Source organism: Lonchura striata, chromosome 1, assembly GCF_046129695.1.
Source record: "Lonchura striata isolate bLonStr1 chromosome 1, bLonStr1.mat, whole genome shotgun sequence".
Lineage (NCBI taxonomy): Eukaryota > Metazoa > Chordata > Aves > Passeriformes > Estrildidae > Lonchura > Lonchura striata.
Genome location: NC_134603.1, coordinates 134,237,185 through 134,259,020, shown reverse-complemented (window position 1 = coordinate 134,259,020; position 21,836 = coordinate 134,237,185). Strand labels below are relative to the sequence as shown.

The 21,836-nt window shown below is 36.6% G+C and overlaps 1 protein-coding gene across 7 annotated transcripts in view; it reads left to right on the top strand.

Annotated features, from left to right (window-relative positions):
- Window positions 1–21,836, top strand: part of CDK14 (cyclin dependent kinase 14) — a 472,565-nt gene that overhangs the window by 225,372 nt on the left and 225,357 nt on the right. For all 7 annotated transcript variants that reach the window (XM_077788157.1, XM_077788154.1, XM_077788164.1 and 4 more), the window contains 2 exons: window positions 180–228; window positions 21,361–21,500. In XM_077788157.1, the coding sequence (XP_077644283.1) occupies window positions 180–228; window positions 21,361–21,500 (189 nt within the window). The remainder of the gene's footprint in view (window positions 1–179; window positions 229–21,360; window positions 21,501–21,836) is intronic.

Sequence of the window (21,836 nt, the reverse complement as noted above, 5' to 3'; positions counted from 1 at the left end):
TTCTCCTCTGTTTGTATGGCAATTTGCTCATAGGTTAGTTTTCTTTCCTTGTCTTAGGACTTGAGCTACAGAAGATACATAGAAATAATGAAATTATGAAAATTGACAGTAAATTAATATATTTTTAAAAACAAATCCTGGGTTTAGTGCAGTAATTGACTATACCCCTTTTTTTACAGAACGGTTTACACAGTACGGCCCTAAAAACCTTAGACAAGCATGGAATAAGTAAGTATTTTTTTAATTACACTTTTGACTCTTCAAGGGTATACTGAAGTTATCATATCTAACTTAGAATGGCTCTATTCTTTTCAAATTAGCTGTATTTGAATTGCCAGTTTTTTGTAAATAGGAAGAAACTGCATAGCACAGGATTTTCTTCTTGGGGGTGTTAGTTGGCAAGTGCACTGAGCTCATGGAGAAATATTGTGTTATTGCTTTGGGCCATCAGTTTTGAATCTTGTTTTCTCTGTTCATCTATAAAAATTAGGAAACTTTAAAATAATATGTTTCTAATCCACTTTTGAGTGTTTTTTCCACATAATGATCCCCTGTTGCCAGGTCCATCTGGTCATTGCTGTGAGCTGCAACCATACTGTTGTAATCTTAATTATGAATGAAAAAAGTCAGTGTAAATTCACCACACTTGTGGGTTTTTTCCTTTCAATATTTCCTGAATTTGGTCACATTTACATCAGATGGACATTGGTATAAAGGTGTCATACTCAAAGTCCAGAAAGGTTACCTGATGCGCATTCAGATTGAATACCACACTGCTGGCATTACTCTAAATAATCAGCTGTGTAAAGTTTGCTAAAAGATTTCTCAGCACATATAGAATTTTTGTAGACAGGATATTTGAACTGCACTGTCTTCAGAAATTAATAACTTTTATATTTTGAAGACAGCATACAGAGTTTTAATTGGATGATATCAGCTATGTCAATTAACTTGTCATGCCAGAAAACCTGCTCAAATTTTTCTCTACTCTCTTTTGACCAAAAGTTTTGCAGCAAGGCTAAGGCTTTACTGTACCAGCATATCTGTTTTCTTTCTGGTACTAATTCAAAATTTTATTTTTGCTACTAACTGGCTGTCTCGTTGGTCATTTACCAGGAAGTTCAAGAGATTAATCAGCAGGAGACTGTAGCATCTCCAGGTTCACCACTGAATTTGAAAATACAAAATGTTTTGGTGAAGAAGCTTCCCTATTATAAAGGGATAAAAAAAATATTAATAGAGTAGAAATTAAATGCTTTTTCAATATCCTTATTTATTAGCAATGAAATGTGTCTACAGCTGCAAAATCCATACCATAGTCAGTTTTCCAAAATGTGATTAAGTTTATACTCTGCCATTCTATTCATATTTTCTCTATCTGCTCCTTCCCAAACTTTTTTGGTCCAGTGTTTTCATTTTAAAACAACAAACAAACAAAAAACCAAAGCAAACAACAAAGAACACACCAAAAAAAAACCCACTCCACCTTTTGAAATTGTGGTTGACAACTGAAGGAGGAATCTCTTAATATAGCAAGATTGTTGTTAAAATTTTTTGGTATTAGTTGTTGAATGCAGTATCATCAATATTTGTCCTTTCAGTCAAAACTTGTATTTCTGTAGTGCCAGGCATCTTCCATGACCCTGTGGCTCACTTTGCAGTACCACTGGGTCCTCCTTGGTTAGCAGTAACTTCCCAATTCCTGCAATGAGAAATAAAGCTGGCACTGAAACCAGTTCAGGCCTCCACAAGGTTAAGTGTCACTAGCCTGCATTAGTTGACTTTCAATAGTCCACAGAAAAGTTCCTGGCTTGTCCAGTTCAATCTAGGACCCTAATTTTGTGGTTTTTCTGGACAAGGCCATCTCCTGTTAACTGCAGAGGGACTAACAGGAAGATTAACTCATGTTTGGCTTTTGTAAATATCTCAGACCATTTTGCCAGTTGTGATCCTTCAGGCATCTTAAAATGTTTGACTGTATCTCAGTCTTACTGCTTGGAATACAATTCAATTTCCTGAAAGTCACAGCTTTCCTTTTAAAAATTAAATCACTGTAATGGCCTGGATCCTGTCCTTTTACAATCAAAAAAATTGTGAGATTATTTTTTCTTTAAAAGTAGTTAATGAAATCCAAAAGCTTGGAAGAAGCAATTATATTACAACATAGGCAGATCTGGATTGGGAAAGAAGGACAAGGAAACTAATATTGATTTGAATGTGTTTGCTTGGAGGCATATATTTGCCTAAGTATTGTGAATAGATACTGGCATGCTATTCCATCCATCCTGCAGGCTTGAAGGTTTTTTTTCTGTATTTTAACAGCAGTTAGACTGATTAATAAGTACAAGAATTGGTTTGAATTTTAAAAGTTGCTGTCTTATATTTCCTTCGAGACTACTGCATGAAATTTCTCTATTCATGAAATACCACAAAAAAAGAACAAAACCCAGTTTGCTTAAAACAGCTTCAGTCTCTGAGATTTCATAATTGACACAAGCTCTGATCACATCACAGGCTGACTCAAATAAGACCAGAGCTTTTTAAATTCTATGAAACCTCTTCAAAAATATTTATACATTTTCAATGCTCTGTACATAAAGAATTTGCAATTTTTCAGCAAAAATGAAGGGACTGAAAGCAATGAGAAATACATACAGTTCAGTGCTTCATATGTGTATTGCTACTATAATAGGAAATATTCAGTGCCTCAAAATTATGTATAATTTACATTCAAAATGTAAAGGTCTGTCTCTCTTTCCAGTGTAAATCTTTATCTGTGTGCTTTATTAGAGTGCTGTTTGCTTGCACAGCTGTAGTTAAGGATGTATAAACATTTCCGTTATAGACATCATATTCCCAAGGGTTTGTAATCCAGCTGTAAAACTTAACACATGGATAGACTGATTCATTCCAGAAATTTTCTTTCTTATTTATCACGTTTCAAAAAGCAGCAATCTCCAGTCTTAAATTAAAAAACCTCTTTAACCTCTGCTGATTTAATTTGTGGAAGATTTTTGGTGACACAAAATACGTCACGTACATAATTATTTTAAGGACTGTGAACATGAGACCTAAAATGGGGATAAAAACATACAGCCTTTTGTTTTTAAATATGCATTGGTTTGGTACAGATTTCCTTCCTCTCAACATGGTAGTAGCTTTTAAAGATACACCTTAAAGAGCAATGTTTTGGTCTTGTAAGCATTTATATGGATGCTTGAACTTCTATTGATGCAAAGTATCATTACTGCATTTCATAGGGGAGGAATTGCAATGCAAAAAAAGTTGAAGAATTTTCACACAGTAACTGCCATAGAAACTGTAGAGCAGTGACATTGAGCTTCATGCTCCTGGATTGGAAGAGAACAGCTTTAATTTTCTAAACACATTTCTAAACATGTCTAAATGAAGTTTCACTGTCCCGTTTCATCTTTCAGGCACAGGCTGATCCTTGATCTTGTTTATATATTCATTTTGAGGTCATGGCATGTAAGGGTGGGAATATGGGTTTAAAAGCCTTCAAAGACATTTTTACCTCAAAATGTAATTCAATTTATGTAAGGGGAGTTTAGTGGGAGGAAGAATAACACTCTTGCAGTATCTACAGAGCCAGCTTCATGTCTGTAAGGCCAAAGGAAGAGAGGCAAAAAACTCCAACCCCATACCTTCCCAAAAGTCACACACAGTAGTTTGAGGGAAAAATAATTGCACCTGACCAGCATCAGCTTCTAGGAGATGATTCTAAAGGCAGAGCAAGATGATGGAAAGATATTGGACACAAGTCAATTGCTGTTTAACTCCTAGTTTAACTAGAAATTATTTAAAAGCATGGAATTTAACAGCAACAACAAAGTGAAACCCAGCAGGATCATAATTCAGATCCCTTAAATTCTTAAAATACAATTTGTTAATGTTATAGGCTACTTTTGGGAAGTGTTTGAGGCAAATAATATAACTTCCAGTTACAGTAAATTAAATTCTTTGGAGACTTAAAGACTGAATTTCTTTCTTTTTAGTGGTTGTCAAACTACTTAAAGAGTATGGAGAGTATTTACTAGATAAGATGGAATCTATACATTTTATGGTAATGCTTATAAAGTTAAGAAACAAAACTTGCATTGATGTTTGCTTCTATCTAAAATGAAGCTTCACCTACATAGCATGACATAACATACTGTGGAATGTAATTATAAAATACTGGCCTAAAAAGAACTAAGATGTGGTAATCTGATCTTCCTACAGAGTTCACAATGAATTATATTTCCACTTTTTTTCCCTGAACTTTTCTGTTCAATTATCTCTACACAATAACAACTAAGAACAGCTCTGCCTCCAGAATGCAATGCAACCTCTTTCAATTTGCAAAAGCTTCTCCACAATAATAAACCCTCACAGAAGAATAACAAAAGAGAACTAATTATCCTTGTGTATATTTGGTAGGATATAAAAAGCTTTTTCAGATCCTTCTGCCATAATGGGTTGTATTGTGAGAAATTAGGTTGCAAAGAAAAGGTGCAGCTGAAAACAAATTCTGCTCTGCATAAATAGGACTACTGCTTTGTAATTCCTCAACATGGCATATTTATTATATAAATAACATTTTATTCTCACAACCAGTCCCACTGCTGAGGATTTCTTTCTTTAACAAGATGGCCTCTGTACTTGAGACCTCCCTTTCTGAGGCCAGAGTGTTTAAAAGTTGCATTCCAGGATGGACTGGCCTATGTTGGGATTGTTATTCAGGGAAAACTTCCTCAAGCAAAGGGAGTGAACAGAGACAAGCCCATGTATCTTGAGTCTCTGTTTCAAGCATTGCTTCAAGGAATTGCTGAAAGCTGAGACTTGGGAAGCATTTTTAGCTTAAGATTCTGTTGTTTGGGTTTTTAAGAAAATCTTTGCCTTAGTTGGGTTTTGATAAAGAAAAAGCACTCTTCTAAGTGTCACTTTTATTCCTTTGCCTCCTGCCCCTTCACCAGCACTGCTCATTGTAACACGGTCGGCAGTACCACTGAAGGAATACTCAAGCTCTCCAGCACAATAGAAACAAATACTTTAGTGCTGTGGTTGTGGAAACCTTTCTGATGGATAAACCCAAGAAGCAATAAGGGTTTTGGGCAGTACCGAGCAGAGGTGGGCTGGCTGTGTGCTCTGTGTGCACTGGAGCACATCGCTGGGGTGCTGGGGCCAGGAGGAGCCCCGGGTCACGCTGCGGGAGCAGGGCTTTTCACTTGACACAAGATGAACATATTTTTTAGAAGTATTTCTAAATAGCCATATAAACCTGCCTCTGCCTCCTGAAGGTTTGCAGCGATGCTGCTGCACTGGAGACAAAAAGCGCTTTGTATTTTCGTTTTTTTTCTCCTATTTCCCATGAACAGCGGTTGCCCGAGGGGGTGTGGGGAGTCCTGTCGCGACATCCCCGCGATGGAAGGCGGGTCCCTCCGGCCGCCGCTGCAGTGCCGCGCTGCCCGCGCCAGGGGGCGCCCGCAGCCCGGCGGCGCCTTTCCTTGGCTCTTTCTCTGCTTTAGCGGGGCTTACTAATTCATTCATTACAATTTAAATGGTAAGATTAATTGTAATTAATTATAAATTAATTCCTGGATGGTGGAAGCTGCTTGTTTTTACATAAGCGCCTTTTCCTGCGCCCATTAGCGCTGTTTTCTGTGCGCGCAGCTCCGCGGTGCGGAATTAGGGGGATGCCGATTGAAGCCAAGCGCTGAGAAACATCTCCGCAGTTCCTCCATTTATCATTTCGCCAAGCTGAAAAATCCTCTCTGATTTACATTCCAATCGTTCTTTCAAATGGGAGCAACTGCAAAGTGCTATAATGTTGTGCCTTTTAAAACCTAGGGGGAAGACTACTTCTAACAGACCTCATTGATACCTTGTTTATCCTGACAGTCAATGTACTCTTGCTTTATTCTAAATTCCCCCTCTTTTGTGTTGCTAAGCTTTAGGTTTTCTGTTACATCCTCTTTTACCAGTTAAAAATACTAACAAGTCTCCTTAACTGGACCACAAAAGCTTTTGTCATTTTTGTTTCGGAGTACTAATAACTCTATGCTGTTTCATTACTAAAATTACATAGTTGCTGCCCTGAATCTTTTCCCATCCATGACAGCAGTGAAAATACAGTCCTAATATACATGGATGTTCCTTCTTATTTTCTGCAGCATTTAATCCAGTATTGGGCTAGAGTTTGTTGGCATTGTTAACTCTGGACCTATCATATTTGGGGTTATTTTTCTGTGGAAATAATTGTTTGTAGTGTTCTATGCTCTATCTTGTTTTTATATTTTCTGCCCACATGTCTCACTACTGCTAGTTTCTTTGTACTAATGTCTTTAGTGGTGATTTCAGCATTTAGTGTCATCTAAGAGTTGATTCAGTATGCAGGGTATCCCTTAGTCCAGGTCATTAATAAAGATGTTAAATAAAACTGTGACTAACGCTAATCCCTCTGGCACACAGCTGGACACTTCCCTTCCAAGTCAGCACATTGCCACTCATCATTACCCTTTGCTTATAATCTGGCAGCTAGTTTTCAGTCTTTAAGATAGTGTATCACATCCCAGGTCTTCTGAGTTCATCTACAGAGCAAGATTTTTTAACAGAAATTGCATCAAATGTTATCTTTTGTTGTTTTGTTCCACCAACTATTAATTCCATTTAAAAAATAATTTATATGATGTTTTATTCATTATTCACCTCCTCTTTTGATTTATATTTTGTCTTATTTCTTCTGAAATCTAATTTTGCATCCATATTGTCTTTTGTTTCTGTTGTCCGTACTTTCCTTCTATATTGTGTCAGTGTCCAACAAATATTTGCCAAGCTTCTCTTATTTGAAAACCAGAAAGGAAGTATGGGCATATATTTGTATTTTTTTAAGTCTAGTACCTTACTTTAAAATGCAGAGCAAAATTAGATAATGTTACAGTAGCATATCTATAGTAATAAGACTATGAAGATAAATGAGGAAAGAGAATTGGCTATTCTTTTGTAGAATTCCTGGAAAGACTTTAAAAGGATGCCTTACATTTGTTTGCTATCCTCACTAATTCGTTAGGAATTCCTTTGGATATTGAGACGTATATCAGATAGACATGTTTATTTGGTGTTTCCAGGTATGACTTTTTTTTCAATGTATGTTCTTCATTTATGTTTTTGAGTGCTTTCTGATAAGCTCTTCAGATGTTTCCAGTTGTTCTTTCTCCTTGCATTTCTACATGCCAATGTTTTATTTATTTCTCAGAATTATGTTTTTCGTAGTGTGTTACTCATATGCTGCCATGGTGTCTGTGTTAATTTCTTGGTTTGAAGTCTAATTCTTTCTGATCAGAGGCACCAGGCATCATTACAGCCTCACAATCTGAATTTTACTGTCTTGGTTGAGTTCTGTGCTGTTGGCTTACCTGCTGAAATCTCTCTTCACCAGATAATGACATTGCTGACAAAATTGAGTCTGAGATATGTTTTAAAAATATTTGTATAAGGAATTAAAAATATACTGTGAAGGTAGTTATATAAATAAAGTAGACCTTGCTTCTGGCTCTCTCATTATTTGCATGTAGCCATTAAAGGAAGATTTTTCCAAAAGGAGAGTGAAAATGATAGACAACTTGAGAACTGGGTTGGCATTCAAAAGTGCTTAGTGCTAAGCAACTGCTCTTGGATTTTGTGGCTTGATATCCTCTGCTGTTTGTTCTGCACTATAGATAATTTTTCTTTAACTGAACAGTTCCTTTGATTTTCATCTTAAGGTCTCAGAAACATAGATAATTTTGAGAGATGATGTAGACAGGGCAGTAAGTATAAAAATATAAATAATGTTCCTGGGTTTTGTCACCCCTGCAGATGGTTTAAGCCAATCTCAAAGTTCATGCTGTTTGTTGCCAGCCAGAGACTTATGACAATAGTTAAGATTTCTGCAGTGATATAAACATCGTAAACTATCTTTGCCTTATGTAAATACTGACTTTTATGAGGATTTCATGTAGAGATTTTAGTATAATTTTGACCACCACATTTTCCGTGGCAAGATCACAAATATTCAGGTATTGCCATTCATGAGCATCTCCTCTGACTGTCTCTCAAAATTCATTCAAGAAAATCTTAATCACTTCCTTTCTGAAATTTTTGATTGTGTTGTCTGAGTTATCTGCCTAAAGATTTCTGACATCTTGCCTGCCATATAGAGAAATGAGAATTTTTGCTTTTTCATACAGATTATCTTAGTTTTTTTAATTAGTGACATGGAAACACATATCATTGCAAGAGACTGGTGAGAACAGTGATTTTTTCATACCTTTAAGTTATTTTCTAGCCAAAGAGTTTAATACTTAAATTTAGTGTTTTCTTCAAATGAAACTAGCTAAGAAAGTCTTAAGCTATTGTCTGAGGATTTGTGAAAGATGCTGGCTGCAAGCAGGTCGTCATGTATATGTGTTCTGTGCCTGCTTGACCCATGTCAAAATGAGAAGATGGGAGACTCTCACCCTGCTGCTGCATTAAATCAGAAAGGTTAGATTATGTATCTGCAGCAACACACTGTGAATAACAAGCCTCAGCACAGGCCTGGTGCACCTGTCATTGCTGGAGGGCAAAGAGGCAAGTGGTTCCAAAGGGAACTGACCTTTTTCTTTCAGGCATCAAGTCAATCCCATATCCTAAGGCACACATTCTGTGTTAAAATTATTATAGCTCTCCTGGCATTATGCTGAACAACAGACTCTGGTGAAAATCTATGGGAAAAAAAACCCAAAATATGGTGTTGATGGTAGTTTATTGTTTTTAATTAAGTCTTTATAGGAAATATATTCTGTAATTTTGAAAAGCATCAGTAAAGCTAAATTGTCATCTAATAAAGATGAGTTTAATTAAAGTTTAAAATAAAATTTTGAAATCTTTTGCTTGAATTAGCAGCATACTAGATAGCAAAATATAAATGCCAATGTTTATCACTAAATCTGATTCACAAAAGTTGGCATCCTTTTAAATTCTGTAATACAGTGTATATCCACTGGCTGCTACCTCAGCTGAATTTCTATCCCTAAGATCTGATTTACAAATAGACAACTTTCTGTTAAATTATTCACATCTCATAATAATTGATGTTACAGAGTTGATCTTATGCTGGAGCATATTTGATCATAAATTCAATGAAAACAGCCACCATCTTTGTGATGTTTGTCCAGCTAAATCCTTCAGTGAATAAAATAATAAAGATGCCAGCTGTGTTTGTTTTATGATCACTGCTGCAATAGGAGGCTGAAAATACAAATGAATAAAGACCTAATTTTTCATGTCGGATTTATAAACTCAGACTCCTACTGTGAAGAATTTAAATTGAAAAACTAAAATTTTTACTCTGTCACATTCTTATAAAGTATTGTTTGCTTTTGTGTCCTTATTGTTTGGGAATACAGAATAGTTTTAAAAGATTGATACTGTTTGGTTATCCATGGTCTCTGGTAAGGAAATCTTGTAAAAGTAGGTTAAATTTATGATTTTCATTCTGACATCATTGTATACTGAGAATGGACCATCACTTTTGCGTTGCCTTCTTCGGTTAGATTTTATGACAGTTTTAAAGTTCTATTTATTACTATATACTGTTAGTGTGCCCCAAACTAATTTCACTGCCCTGACATAAAAAAAAAAAAATGCTCTGGATCATTATTGGCCTTCCTTCAGCATTATGACTTTTGCAGAATACTGTTACATTCCTTTTATTTCTTTCATATTTGATCCTTACAGTGCCCTTGAGTCAAGCTTTATTCGGCAACCATGAGGGCATGAATTTTCCTGAGATGTTGACAGAAAGTGTTTGGTGAATATCATTCTTCTGTCAGCTACAGCCCACGTCTGTACTGCAAACTAAAGCAGAGCCAGGGACTGTCTGCTGGCCCTGAGGCCGTGTGACAGACCTTGGCTACAGCTGTGCTAAGCAACACTTGGGCATGCATCTCCCGTGGGCTTTATGTGGTCCCCATGCAGCTGCAGGTGCAGGTGTTATTTTGGGGTTGTTCAGCCTTAGGTTTTTAAATCAAAATTTCCAGAATAAAGTAACACACATGTTGCGGACCATAGGAATTGTGTTTTCTAGTGTAATATAAGGCATACCTTGCTTGTAGGAGCATAAAACCTGCTGCATTTTGGGAGTGGTCCCTGGTGTGAGTTGTTCCCTGGACTGTGTCCAGGAGTGAATTTGGAGCGTGCTGTGACATGGGCCAGGTAATCCAGGGGCAATGTGGACACTCCGTAGTTGAGCAGTCAGGCTCTTTCACTAACCCTGCTCAATTCATCCATAAGGCTTCAGGAGAGATTCCTGCTATTCCCTGTGCACACCTGAGCTATTCCTAGTGAAGCTCCCTACTCACACTGTTCTGCTAGGATTCCTTGTCACTTAGGCCTAAAGTCTTAGGAAAAGAAAAATAAGAAATATCTGTGCATCCAGAATGATATATGCATTTTACCTTTTTTTTTTTCCCAGTTTGTCCAAGATACTTTGTCTTCCCAACTAATTTTATCACTCTGATCTTTATTATCATAATAGACTTCTCATATCCTCTCCTGATCAACATTCTTCTTCAGATCCTATAACAAGCAACCAGTAAATTTAATTTATTTTTTGTGTATTGTTTAATTCTCACCCCAACTCTGGCTGTTTAACTCCATCATTTTTGACCCCTTTCTTATCCTCCTCAAAATCCTCCATAATTTTGCCTCTTCCTCTCGTTTTTCAAAAAGCTCCTATTCCCTATTTTTATGTCAGTGATCTCTTTCTCATACTTAAGACTTCTCATGTCCCCTAGATAGTTCAGGCAGACTCAGAACTGCTGCTTTCCTTTCTGGGAATCAGATGGGCTTATGTCCAGATAGTGAATTTATCAGTTGTTTTTTGTCCTTGACTCTAGGCTTCTTGTTCTCAGTTTGGAATCTGCTAGGACTTGTCAGCCTCAAATATCTGCTTTTGCAAAAGCTTAATAATTCATTTAGCACCCTAAAATGAGACCCAGATGTTTATTTACCTGCCCATCCAGTTCAATGACAGCACATGTGACCAGAGCTTCATGGATTCCACAATTCCATATGTGCATTATCTTTTGAGAATCCACTTACTTTTTTGGGTTGTTAGAAGTGGCCTGAGCTCTGCTGGCAGTCAATTTTTAGTGATAGCTGGCTCTTTGGGAAATCTGACCTTTAGTGGTCACTTTTATAGATAAAATTTTTTATTTCAGTTCTTAAATCACCTATGCTGATTTATGCCTAAATAGCAGTAACTCCCTGCTTAGCTGTCTCTCTTTCATGATACTTTGACAAGATAGGATTTGCAAAAATAGTTCAGGGTTGAGTTCTTCCCTACTGCAAGCCAATTCCTGAGTGTCAGCACTACATCTTCACACATATGTAAGTACAGGCACTTAAGATCCATGTATTTCAGTAATTGGTAGCTAAAATAGATGGAGTTTGTGACTTGTTGATTCACCTCCAAGATGTTTATAGATAAAAACATAAACACATATGTTAAATTCATGCAACGTTTTAGAAAGACACTTCAATACAGGTATGTGTGAATATTTAATGTTCCCCTTTAAAAAAAAGTTCAAAATAATGTTACATTGTCTCCAAATTGCATACTAGAGAGATCACTGTTTTTTCCTTTCATGGTCCCTGCATAAGAAACCTAGGGTTTTTTTCCCCTGTTCAAGTTCAAAGTCAAGTTCATACATTAACAAGCATATTTGTCTCTTAACAAGTATTACTGCCTCTGGTGACAGACAATGGATTTTCAGTCTGACTGGTTCTCCATACTCAAAGAGGACCTAAAGTTCACTTTAGAAAGTTTCTATCTGCATTAATGTAAAGAGAAAGTGATGTACTAAATCACTTTAAAGTGATTTTGGAGAGTGGATCTGGAGAAGGAATAGCGCTTTCTACACTGCATTGCTGGCGTGAAGGTGGTGTCCTACCCTGTGTTCTTTCGTGATGTCACCTGAACCAAGTGCCTGAGGGTCAGGGAGCTGCAGCTAGTTCTGTATGATGTTAAGTCTGTCTAAATACAGACATAATAATATCTAATTAAGTGTTCTTGACTGCATAAATTGAATATATTGCCCATATGCCTCATTACAACAATTTCAGTCTCTTCCTTTCAGTATTTACTAGTCCTGCATCATTTCCCTCTCCTGCCTTAGCTTAGGAGTATAGTTGCAAAAAGACCAGGATGCCTGCTTTTACATAATTGCTCAGTCTCACTGGGTTCAGCCAGGCAACTCATCTGCATAGTTAAATACATGCATGTGCCTGGGGTCTGTCTTCCTGAGCTTTCCAGGCTTGGGGCATTCTCTCTGCCTCCAAATCTCTCTCCGCCTTTAATGAGCTGTATAAATAAATACAAAGTACTCCTGTTAGTTCCATAGCCACAAAAATATATTTTATTAGCTGAGAGGTATACAGTAATAGAAAATATCAGACCCATGCAATGTTTTAGGCAGCAGTGGGAGGACAGGGCAAGTAGCTGCTTCCAAGTGGTTGAGGGATCTGAGGCCCCAGCAAGACAGATTTGTAAGTTAACACTGATAAATGATCTTTGGCTTCGCTGACTAAAGCAAGGTCACCCTTCTCTGGGCACTACCTGCATGCTGCAACCTTGTAGCAAACTCTTGTTTAAGTACTGAGCAAACATTAGATTGGAATTAAAACTTCTTAAACACAAGATGATAAAATATCAGACAAAAGCACTATTAATGTTTATTTTCTAGAACTTCTGTCTTTGTTTTCTAAAGGTAATAGGTCCAGGAAGACAGCTAGATAAGGGAAAATAATGAAGACTTTGTTTACTTCTCTAATGGGTGCAGCCAGTTGACAAATCTGAAATTCAGAGTTTGTTTTTTTTTTTTCTTCTGAGTATCTTTTGCATGGATTTATTTGGCGAGAAGCAATTCAGCTGGTTGAGGGTGGCATGAGGAAAAACTCAGAGTTTTGACTGTATTGTGTGCCAAGTGTTTAATTCAGCTATTTCTATGTTGGGAGGTGGAGGCATATTCCCTCCTTTTTTTTTTTTTTTTTTTTTGCTTATGTCCAGCCAGTGAGGAAATAAGTATGTGAAGAAAGAATACTATGGAATGTTAACTCCACTGCTGTATTTTTCTTCCTTTTATCATGCCCAGAGATTCACTGAAGTTGATATAAATTCACCATGCCTTATTTTAAAAAGCATAACAGAAAGGCATTCTTCCTTTAAGAGTCAGACTGTAAAAGGTGATTTTCTTTCACTCAGTTTGATTTAAGCCTGTAAAAAGCATTAAGTGAAAAATCTGATATATTTGTTAGGGCATTTACTGCATTACTAACTTCTATTTTCAGTTCTCAGTGAAAGGTTTATAGAGAACATAAACCTTGAAGAGTTTCGTTCAGGATTAAAGTTACATTTTCTCCATTTTCTGGGAAAATAATAGCTCATAAAATGATTGGGTTGTTAGTAATTATTTTTAGCTCTGTTTATTTTCCAAGGTTATTCTGTTCAACTTTCTGAGGTGCACATAGACAGCCTTAAAAAACTTTCACCTTGATCAGAAGATTCACACCTTTTAAAGAATTTCAGAATAATCAAAAGCTTCTGACTAAATGTCACCACTGTGTTGTTTTTCTTCATTAATTGCACTTACAGCAAACAAAGATCTTCCAGTAAACTATGAATCTGGCATATTCAGTAATGGTCTGTTGTGGTGTAAGTAATGCACTATGTCTTCCATAATTAGTATCTTTAATACTGGCCTAATTGGGATGCTGAAAGAATTAAAATAGTTGGTTGGTGTTGGCATGTAAAATGAAAAACAAGTAATTGCTAAATTCTTTCTGGGACAAAATAGTAAGGCATGTTCTAATTAAAATTTCTTAGGAAATACTTTTTCTGGGAAATACCTGTATCTTAGAGAAATGGCTGAAAACTGAGTGAAATAATGTGAATTACTTAAGGTAGCCTTCTTTTAGTTTCATTATGTAGATCTGATTTTAAAAGTAGCAAAACACTGTACCCAGTAGTCATGCTGCCTAAGTTATACAGTCTCAGAATTCCTAGGAATTAAGGAAGTTATGTGATCATATTGCAGAATACCACATTCTCAATAGCTTAGGGTATGTTATCACTGCACATATATTGTATGTTTGCTGTTTAAATAAACTCTTTGTCACTTTAATGTCTATCATGTAGACTCCATACTTCTTGCTTCATTTGATGCTCCAGCATATGTTATTCTGGCAAAGAGATGATGAACATCAAATGTAACCTTACTCTGCATCAGAATTGGAAGAAACAAGTAGGAAAAATGTCTGCAATATTTTCAATTAACAGTATAAGCAATCTTCCTGCCCAAAGCTCTCAATAGTAGGTGCTGTTATTTCTTTGGAAGGTTTCATAGCTCAGCATATTTAATCTGAGGCATCAGAGCAAGAGCTAGCCTGGGTAGCTCCCACAGAGCTCAAAGAACAGAACTCAGTGTACAACAGAACTAAAAGAATACTTTTAGGTCTGTTGTACATTGGCTGGTTCTCCTTCAGCTTAGCCTTTAAATAGCAAATCAACAAAATTCTGTTTTTAAAAGTGCTGTATTCTGTTATGTTCTGCTTCCTCTATGAAGCAGAGCTTCCAAGCTGGAAATCACAAGCATCATTGTGTTGAAGAAATACAGTAATATATCTGAAACAGACACTAAAACACATCAAATCTAGTGCGTAAGAGTCAAGGAGAAACAGACTCATATCTAAGTTTTTGTCTCGAGTTGCATTTGGTGATGACACATACAAATAATCAAGTTGTAATAGAGCATAATGGCTATTGTCAAAAGTGAATTGCCTTGAGAGGTTGAATAACTTCATTGTCTAGTTTAGGTGTGACCAAACTGAGTCTCTGAAGCCTAATCTGACTCATGACCAGTTTAAGCTTTTTAATTCATTGTTCTGAGTTAAGGAGCTACAACTGTAATTTTGGTTTATCTACTGGGTCAGTAGATTCTTTTAAAAATTTACCAAGTATATGCCATTATATACTTAGGGCTAAATCTATATGAATTAAAATAAAAAACCTAGTTGTCTATATACCTAGGGCTAAATCTACATTAATTAAAATAAAAAACCTATTTGTCTATATTGTTAGAACCTTTGTTTGTTACTTTCACCTTTTTTCATGAAATGCTGTTCATCTTGACTGCTTTCTGACTCATGGCATCTGGGCAAGTGTCAGATGAGAATTCGTTCAGACAGGCCAGGGTTATCATTCCCTTCCTGGAATGCACTGAATGAACTTTCCTCCACAGCTTTTCAAATGGGGCTCTGACCTCTGCTACATTGACATTAACAGTTATGCCAAGGAATCAACACTGACACTGTTATTCTCATCTCTGTTCCATATCAGTGTATACTTATCATTGGCTGTCATGGCTTTTGCTGTAATAATAAATATTTTGACCACCTTTTCAGTAGTTCAGTGGATAAGACTTCTCATGCTGTAATATGGTAGCATAATTAAAGGAGATCAAGCTAATTTTTAAATTCCCGAAGAGATCGTATCATACACCAACATGAAATCACAATGGCCTGAAGACTGTGGCATGCAGTGTTGTGCAGGAACACAGAGCAGAGACAGACACTGGGAGCAGTATAGCCATGTTACACATGTTATAGACAGTGTTGTCCCAGCCTAGCTCATCCAAGAGCGAGTCATTGTGCTGATGTGGCAATCTTGCTTCTATTCAGGTGCTGAGCTAGAAGAGTATTAAAGTGATGGCCAAGGGAGTCTGGAGGCTGGATTTTCCCACCCTGCATGTGTAGAGAGCTCAGTGTTTCTGAGTCTAAACTGTTGCTAACATCTCAATTTGGGAAGAGCAAGAGGGCCATCAGGTGTTTGGAGACATGTCTTTTCTAGGGAATGTGCACAACCTAGGACTGCTGTTGGCAGCCCCGTGCAGGTGTGGGGTATAGTCCCAACAGTGGCATGTCACATTGCCTCTTTTTGATTGTATTATTCACACTATATTTTGGCTTGAGGTACCTCTATGTTGTGCTGTAGAGCAAATTCTGCATTTTGTGATTGATCAGCAACAAGTAAAACTGCTTCAGTGAGCCTTCAAATGATTTTGTCTTTCTTTGTTCATCAGTTTTAATCCTCAATACCCTTTGTGTAAAACTGAAAAAATGTTAACATCTTTGCTGTGTTATATTCTCATCTTGATGTACTCCTTTATGCCTTCATCTGTATCAAAAGCTAAAAGGCTCGCATCAACACTTGCATTCACTTGTTGTGGTGGTTTCTTGATGGCTAAATAAGCCTGCAGAAGCTCCGTGGAGGCACACCAGGCCCGTTAGGGAAGCGGCTCCTGCCCGCTGGAGCTGGCACGGCGGCTCTTTGAAGACGGTAGGTGTCCTCTGCATGGTGGGAACAACAGAAAAGGCTGCTGGAGCTCATCAAGTGGAATTGCTGCTCGGGTAGGCCCTGCTCTGATTGGTATTTCACACACTGCTGCTACTAGGATCACGTGTAGATTCAGAGGTATAAACCAGCAAGGCACACGTGGGGGTTTCTGTATCAGCTGCTCAGAAGACAGTGCATTTGCAAAGTATTAACTACAATGCTTGGTGTTGTACAGTTTTGTACGGAACTCAGGTGAGGCTAAAGCCTGGGATGAGAGGAAAAAGCTGCTGTCCTCCAGCAGACTTGGGTGAAAATGGGGAATACAACCATTGTGGGAGGTGAGGTAGCACAAGGACTGTACAGGAGCCCTGTTCCTGAGGGACCAGAGCATCTTCCTCAAATGACCTGTGAGGTCTGCCACCTGGCTGCCCTAGTCACAACAATTTGTTAGTTCTCTTCATACCATTAAACTTTAAGCTTTGCTACATGGTGTGATTGTTCAGGTTGACTGTGGTTTTGTCTTTCAGCACTTCAGGTTGCAGGAGCTTACTTAGAATAAAGAGTTGAAATTTCCAAAAGGAATTAGGTGCCTCACTCCTCTAGGCCATGCTATAAATGCCGGTTGAGAAATGAATTAATGATACACTGCAAGAATAGTATCTTCACATGGAAAATGTGCACTGTAAATGATTTTTGCTTTGGGAAGTATTTACCTCATGCTGCTAGGAGCATATAGACAGCATATTATCTCCATTTGTTTTAATGCCCATTTGTCTTAATTATTAATGTGAATTTGAACTGCCTTCTTCATTGCATTTAAAAGCAAATCACCCCAAGTTCAGAAGTTCACTGCACATGCCCCAAACTCTTTTTTTTTTTTCTTAAGAGCTTAAACCAAACTTCAGTGATCTTAGTCATGTTCTGCTTGACCAAATACTGACCTTCCTCTGCAGTAGAAAGACATTTAAGCCTGTTTTCTGAAATTAAATCAAATTCTTGTAATCCAATGAGATTTACAACTGCTCAAGTCTAGTCAGATTCATATATGTTTCAAGTTAGACAGGTTCATATGGTGTTTGTTTTTCTTGAGCTAAGGCTGTATATAATAGCATTTGGGATTAAATTGAAAATCAATGTGTTTCACAAATGTCATCAGAGTAGGTGTGTAAAAATATTCCCATTATTTCTCAAAACAATATCTGCATATTATTTAATGCTCATTGCTAAAGGATTCTCTGTATTCTGCTGTACACCACATTTTCTGAAAGTATGTATGCTGTCATGACTAGTAACTATTGCTCAGTGATTAGTGTGACAGTAAGTGAAGCGTGAATATTGGGACTTGCCATATCATGCATGATAAGTTCCTATATGGCCCAACTGCTGTGAGACAAAACATGCTATTATGTTTTAGACACAAAGCCATATTGTATGAAATTCCATCCTGTCTCGTACTGAAAGAGGTGTATTTAAAAATGAAATCTTTTTCTTCTTCAGTTCTTTTTGTTAACTTCTGTATTAGGTATTTAACTACTGAGCCCCATCAGAAAATTTACCCTTTGTCTCTATTGAGGAATCAGGTTGCGAACTTAAATCAGACAAATTGTTAATGTTTTAAGGAGGATATTTTAAAGAGAATATTGGCGAAAAGGAAGAAAAAGGAGACAAACAAAGCAATCTTTCCAATGTTCTGACCACTAAGCTTATGCACTAAACAGGGTTTTCCAAACAATTCTGATGTAGCAGATGTAATTTTAATACATGATCATACAGTACATTTTTCATAAGTAAAGAATAGCTTGTCTTTTAACAAAGCAGCAAAATTAGTCATGCATTCCACTAAGGCATTGGTTTTTAATACTGACAACCTTAGGAGCCCACATGCATGTGGTTTTTGCAGTGCCCACTGATTTCCAGAAGTGACCTTTGCAGAAGACATGAATTTCAGAGAATTTTTTAATTGCTGTGCCAAGCTCCATAAACAAAACTAGAATTTTAATGTAGAACTTTAAAGATACAGCTGAGCTAGGGGAAAGTGGTGGTTTGATCCAGGAGTTACTTGGATGATCTTTGGCCTGTATTACACAAGAGATGACACTTGATCCTTATGGTCCCTTCTGAGTTTGAAATCTGTAAATGCTTGGAAACATAATGCTAATAATGTAGCAACTGGAATCTTCCAGCACTGACAAACAACAAACACCATCCCCATGCCCCCAGCACTATTTGGAATGTGATCAGGGAAGATAGATCTAATAATTATAGCAGACTGAACTATTTTTGCAGACTGTGCTATGAATTTAGTCTTCTTTCTATTTATTAATTATAAAACTGGTTCTAATTATGACTGATATATAATTATTTAATTCATTGATGTGATTATTTTGCAGTCCTAGATATTTTTGTTGGATTTATATTCTATTAATGTATAATCTGCTGATTTTTGATGTTTATCTTTGGTTTCTCAACTGATTTCAGTAAATACATATCTTTTTTTTGTCTAAACTGGTTTTCTAAACTGTTCCTATTCAAAACCCTTTCAATTTATATTAGTTTTTCTGAATATCTTGCAAAAATATGCCAGGTACACTGATGACCATTAATGCAGTCAAAATATCAGCATCACTCTGTTTGAGGAACTACAGGTGGCATCCAAAATTTTCATCTGCATGTCAGAATTTGTTGATGTTTGAATGTTATTTTCTTTGGCTTTGCTTTTCCTTACATAATTAGTATCTCCACAATATGTATGGATCAGCTAAGGAATGGTGTAATTTGTATATTGGAGGGTAATATTTCAATACTTAAGTGACTGCACTTTTCTGAATTAACAGTAGTTCCCATTCAAGACAGAGCAGGTTTACTATAGTTCCAAAAATCTTGCAGCTACCTCTGTGGGGAAAAATGACATTGGTGAAATGGTTTGACAGAATCTCTGAACAATTTGTTGGTGCAGGGGGCATTAGGACTCAGGCATCACAGACTCAATATAATCACCATTCCATAGAAATTTTGGATGTGTAGAAGAATTAATGCCAATTCTTCTTGAATATTTGCCCCTCCTTTTCCTTTTCTTTGTTAATAATAACCTTATGTGTTGGTATTTTGCTGTGTTCTGTAATTAAATTATCTGTAATTGTTACAACACTTTACTGAACATTTTCAACAGTCTGATATTTTAAATAGTCTAGAATTATTCTAATTTATGGTGTAATTTATAAACAATGAGTCTTTCATTCAAGGTGTTTTTCTTTTGTCATAAACTGAAAATGAAAACAGAAAAAAAAATTGCCCATCACGAAAGCTGGAGTTCAGCCTCTCTTTAACCTGAAATACCCATTTTGAAATCTAATAAGTTTAGATTTCAATAAGGTTATGAGTGATGAGATACAATGCCTTAAAGTAGTCAGCACTCCTAAGCAATTCATCCCTGGGTACTTTCTGGACATATATCCAGCCAGTTCTCAGGAAGAGATCAGATAGGCATCTTTCCATCTAGCATACAGTTGCTAGAAATTAAAAAGACAGCCAGTGGCATACTTTCTGAATGATTGCAGATATCAGCATATCATGCATATGCAAGTACATAATTTAGGATAGATGCTTTTGACTTTTTTTTTAAACTTAAAATTAATATCTAAAATTAGGGTTTTTTCACACTGAAAATGGTATGGACATGGAGAAAAAGCTGTGTTTATGACATTTGTAACTTAAATTTCTCACTGTAGTAACCTTTTTTCTTTATTTAGTGTTTTCAGATTTGTCTGTTCTTTGTTGAAGAGGCAGTTTTCAGCTATGGCTCTACTGCTTCATATCAATCATGCCATGTCAACCCAATAAAAGAGTAATGCTGTTTAATCCATCTTCTTGAATTTTTTTCTGGAAAGTCATCTCAAGCTGAAAAAATGAATATTTGCATGAAACATCCTGTAGGATTATTGATTTTAGAGGCTAACATAAACTTTTTCAAATGCTGAGTTATTTTGTACTGCAGTCTACTATCTACTGGTTTTGGGGAACCAGTGCATTGTAGAATTTGGCATTTACCCAGTGAGACATCTTTACTGAGTAAAGGCATGGTTGAATTTATGAAGTTTCTTAGTAATAATAGCAACATGATGTCAATAAGATTCAGCATGTATTTTTTTGACTGCATATTGCAGAAAGCTTGGTGGCTGTGGAAATTTAGGAAGCAGCTCTAGCTTACTAGACCCAGGCCACAACTTGCTGATTACCATTTTATTCTCTCCAAGTCTACTACTTTTTAGATTACATCTTCTTATAATATTCCCAAGGATTTAACTCCCAGTGAAACAGTAAGTTTTCTCAGTTTCCGTAGGAAGCTTAGAAAAGAAAACTCACTTAAATTTAATGGTTGCATTGCATTAACACTTAATGAGGAGTCAATTCCCTGCCATGTGAATACATGAACAAGTAAGAAGTCAGTACCTCCTGAAAGACAAATGTCTTTGTGAAACATGATGAATGCGTTGCATGTTAAGTATCACTGGATTTTAAAATTTGATACTTCTCAAAGTTGTGAAGTGAATGTTGCTGTTATTGTAAGCTTGGATTTAATGTGTTCAGATGGTAATAAGCATTTGTTTCCATCACTGTAAATTTTCAGTTTTTCAGTATGCTCAATAAAATGTAAATGGATGAGTCAAAACAGTTGCTTTCAAGATTCTGTTGCTCATGATGTTTTAGCATACTAGGCAGGGCATATATGATATGGTGTATTATATGCTCTGTAGTTGTAAAATTGGTATGAATTTTGAGCTGTCAATACAGAAATAATTGATTAACTCCCTAACCTAAGGAACACTTTTCCTGGTAGCACTTCTGGCTATTAAGACTTGGTGTTTTAACTGTACTGACTGGAGATGGAATTAGTAAACAGAATAATGATACTGTTTTGCAGAAAAACCTTCTTGTTTATGTTTCAGGCTGAGCTGTGTGAACCATGCAGAAGATCTAGCCTCCAAACTACTCCAGTGTTTCCCAAAGAACAGATTGTCAGCACAGGCAGCTCTGAGCCATGAGTACTTCAGTGATCTGCCCCCACGGCTATGGGAGTTAACTGATAGTGAGTATATCCACCTCCAAATGGATTAGAAGCAGAGATTCTAGTTCAGACACATGAATGTGTGTATGCTAACCCCCACATGCAGACAGCCTCATGGACACACACAGCCACACACAAAGTACGTGACTGCAATTGTGTAGATTGAAATTACATAGTTAGCTTGACACAGGACAAAATGGATTCTTTCTTTTTTTTTTTTTTTTTTTTTTTTTGCTATCTCTGCTCTGCAGTCTGCAGCCTGCTATCTTTGTATTTGATTATGTGTGGAGCCAGTAGAATTCTCTGAATTGTCATAAAGCAAAAGGAAAAATGCAATTTACATATTTAGTGCTTTTC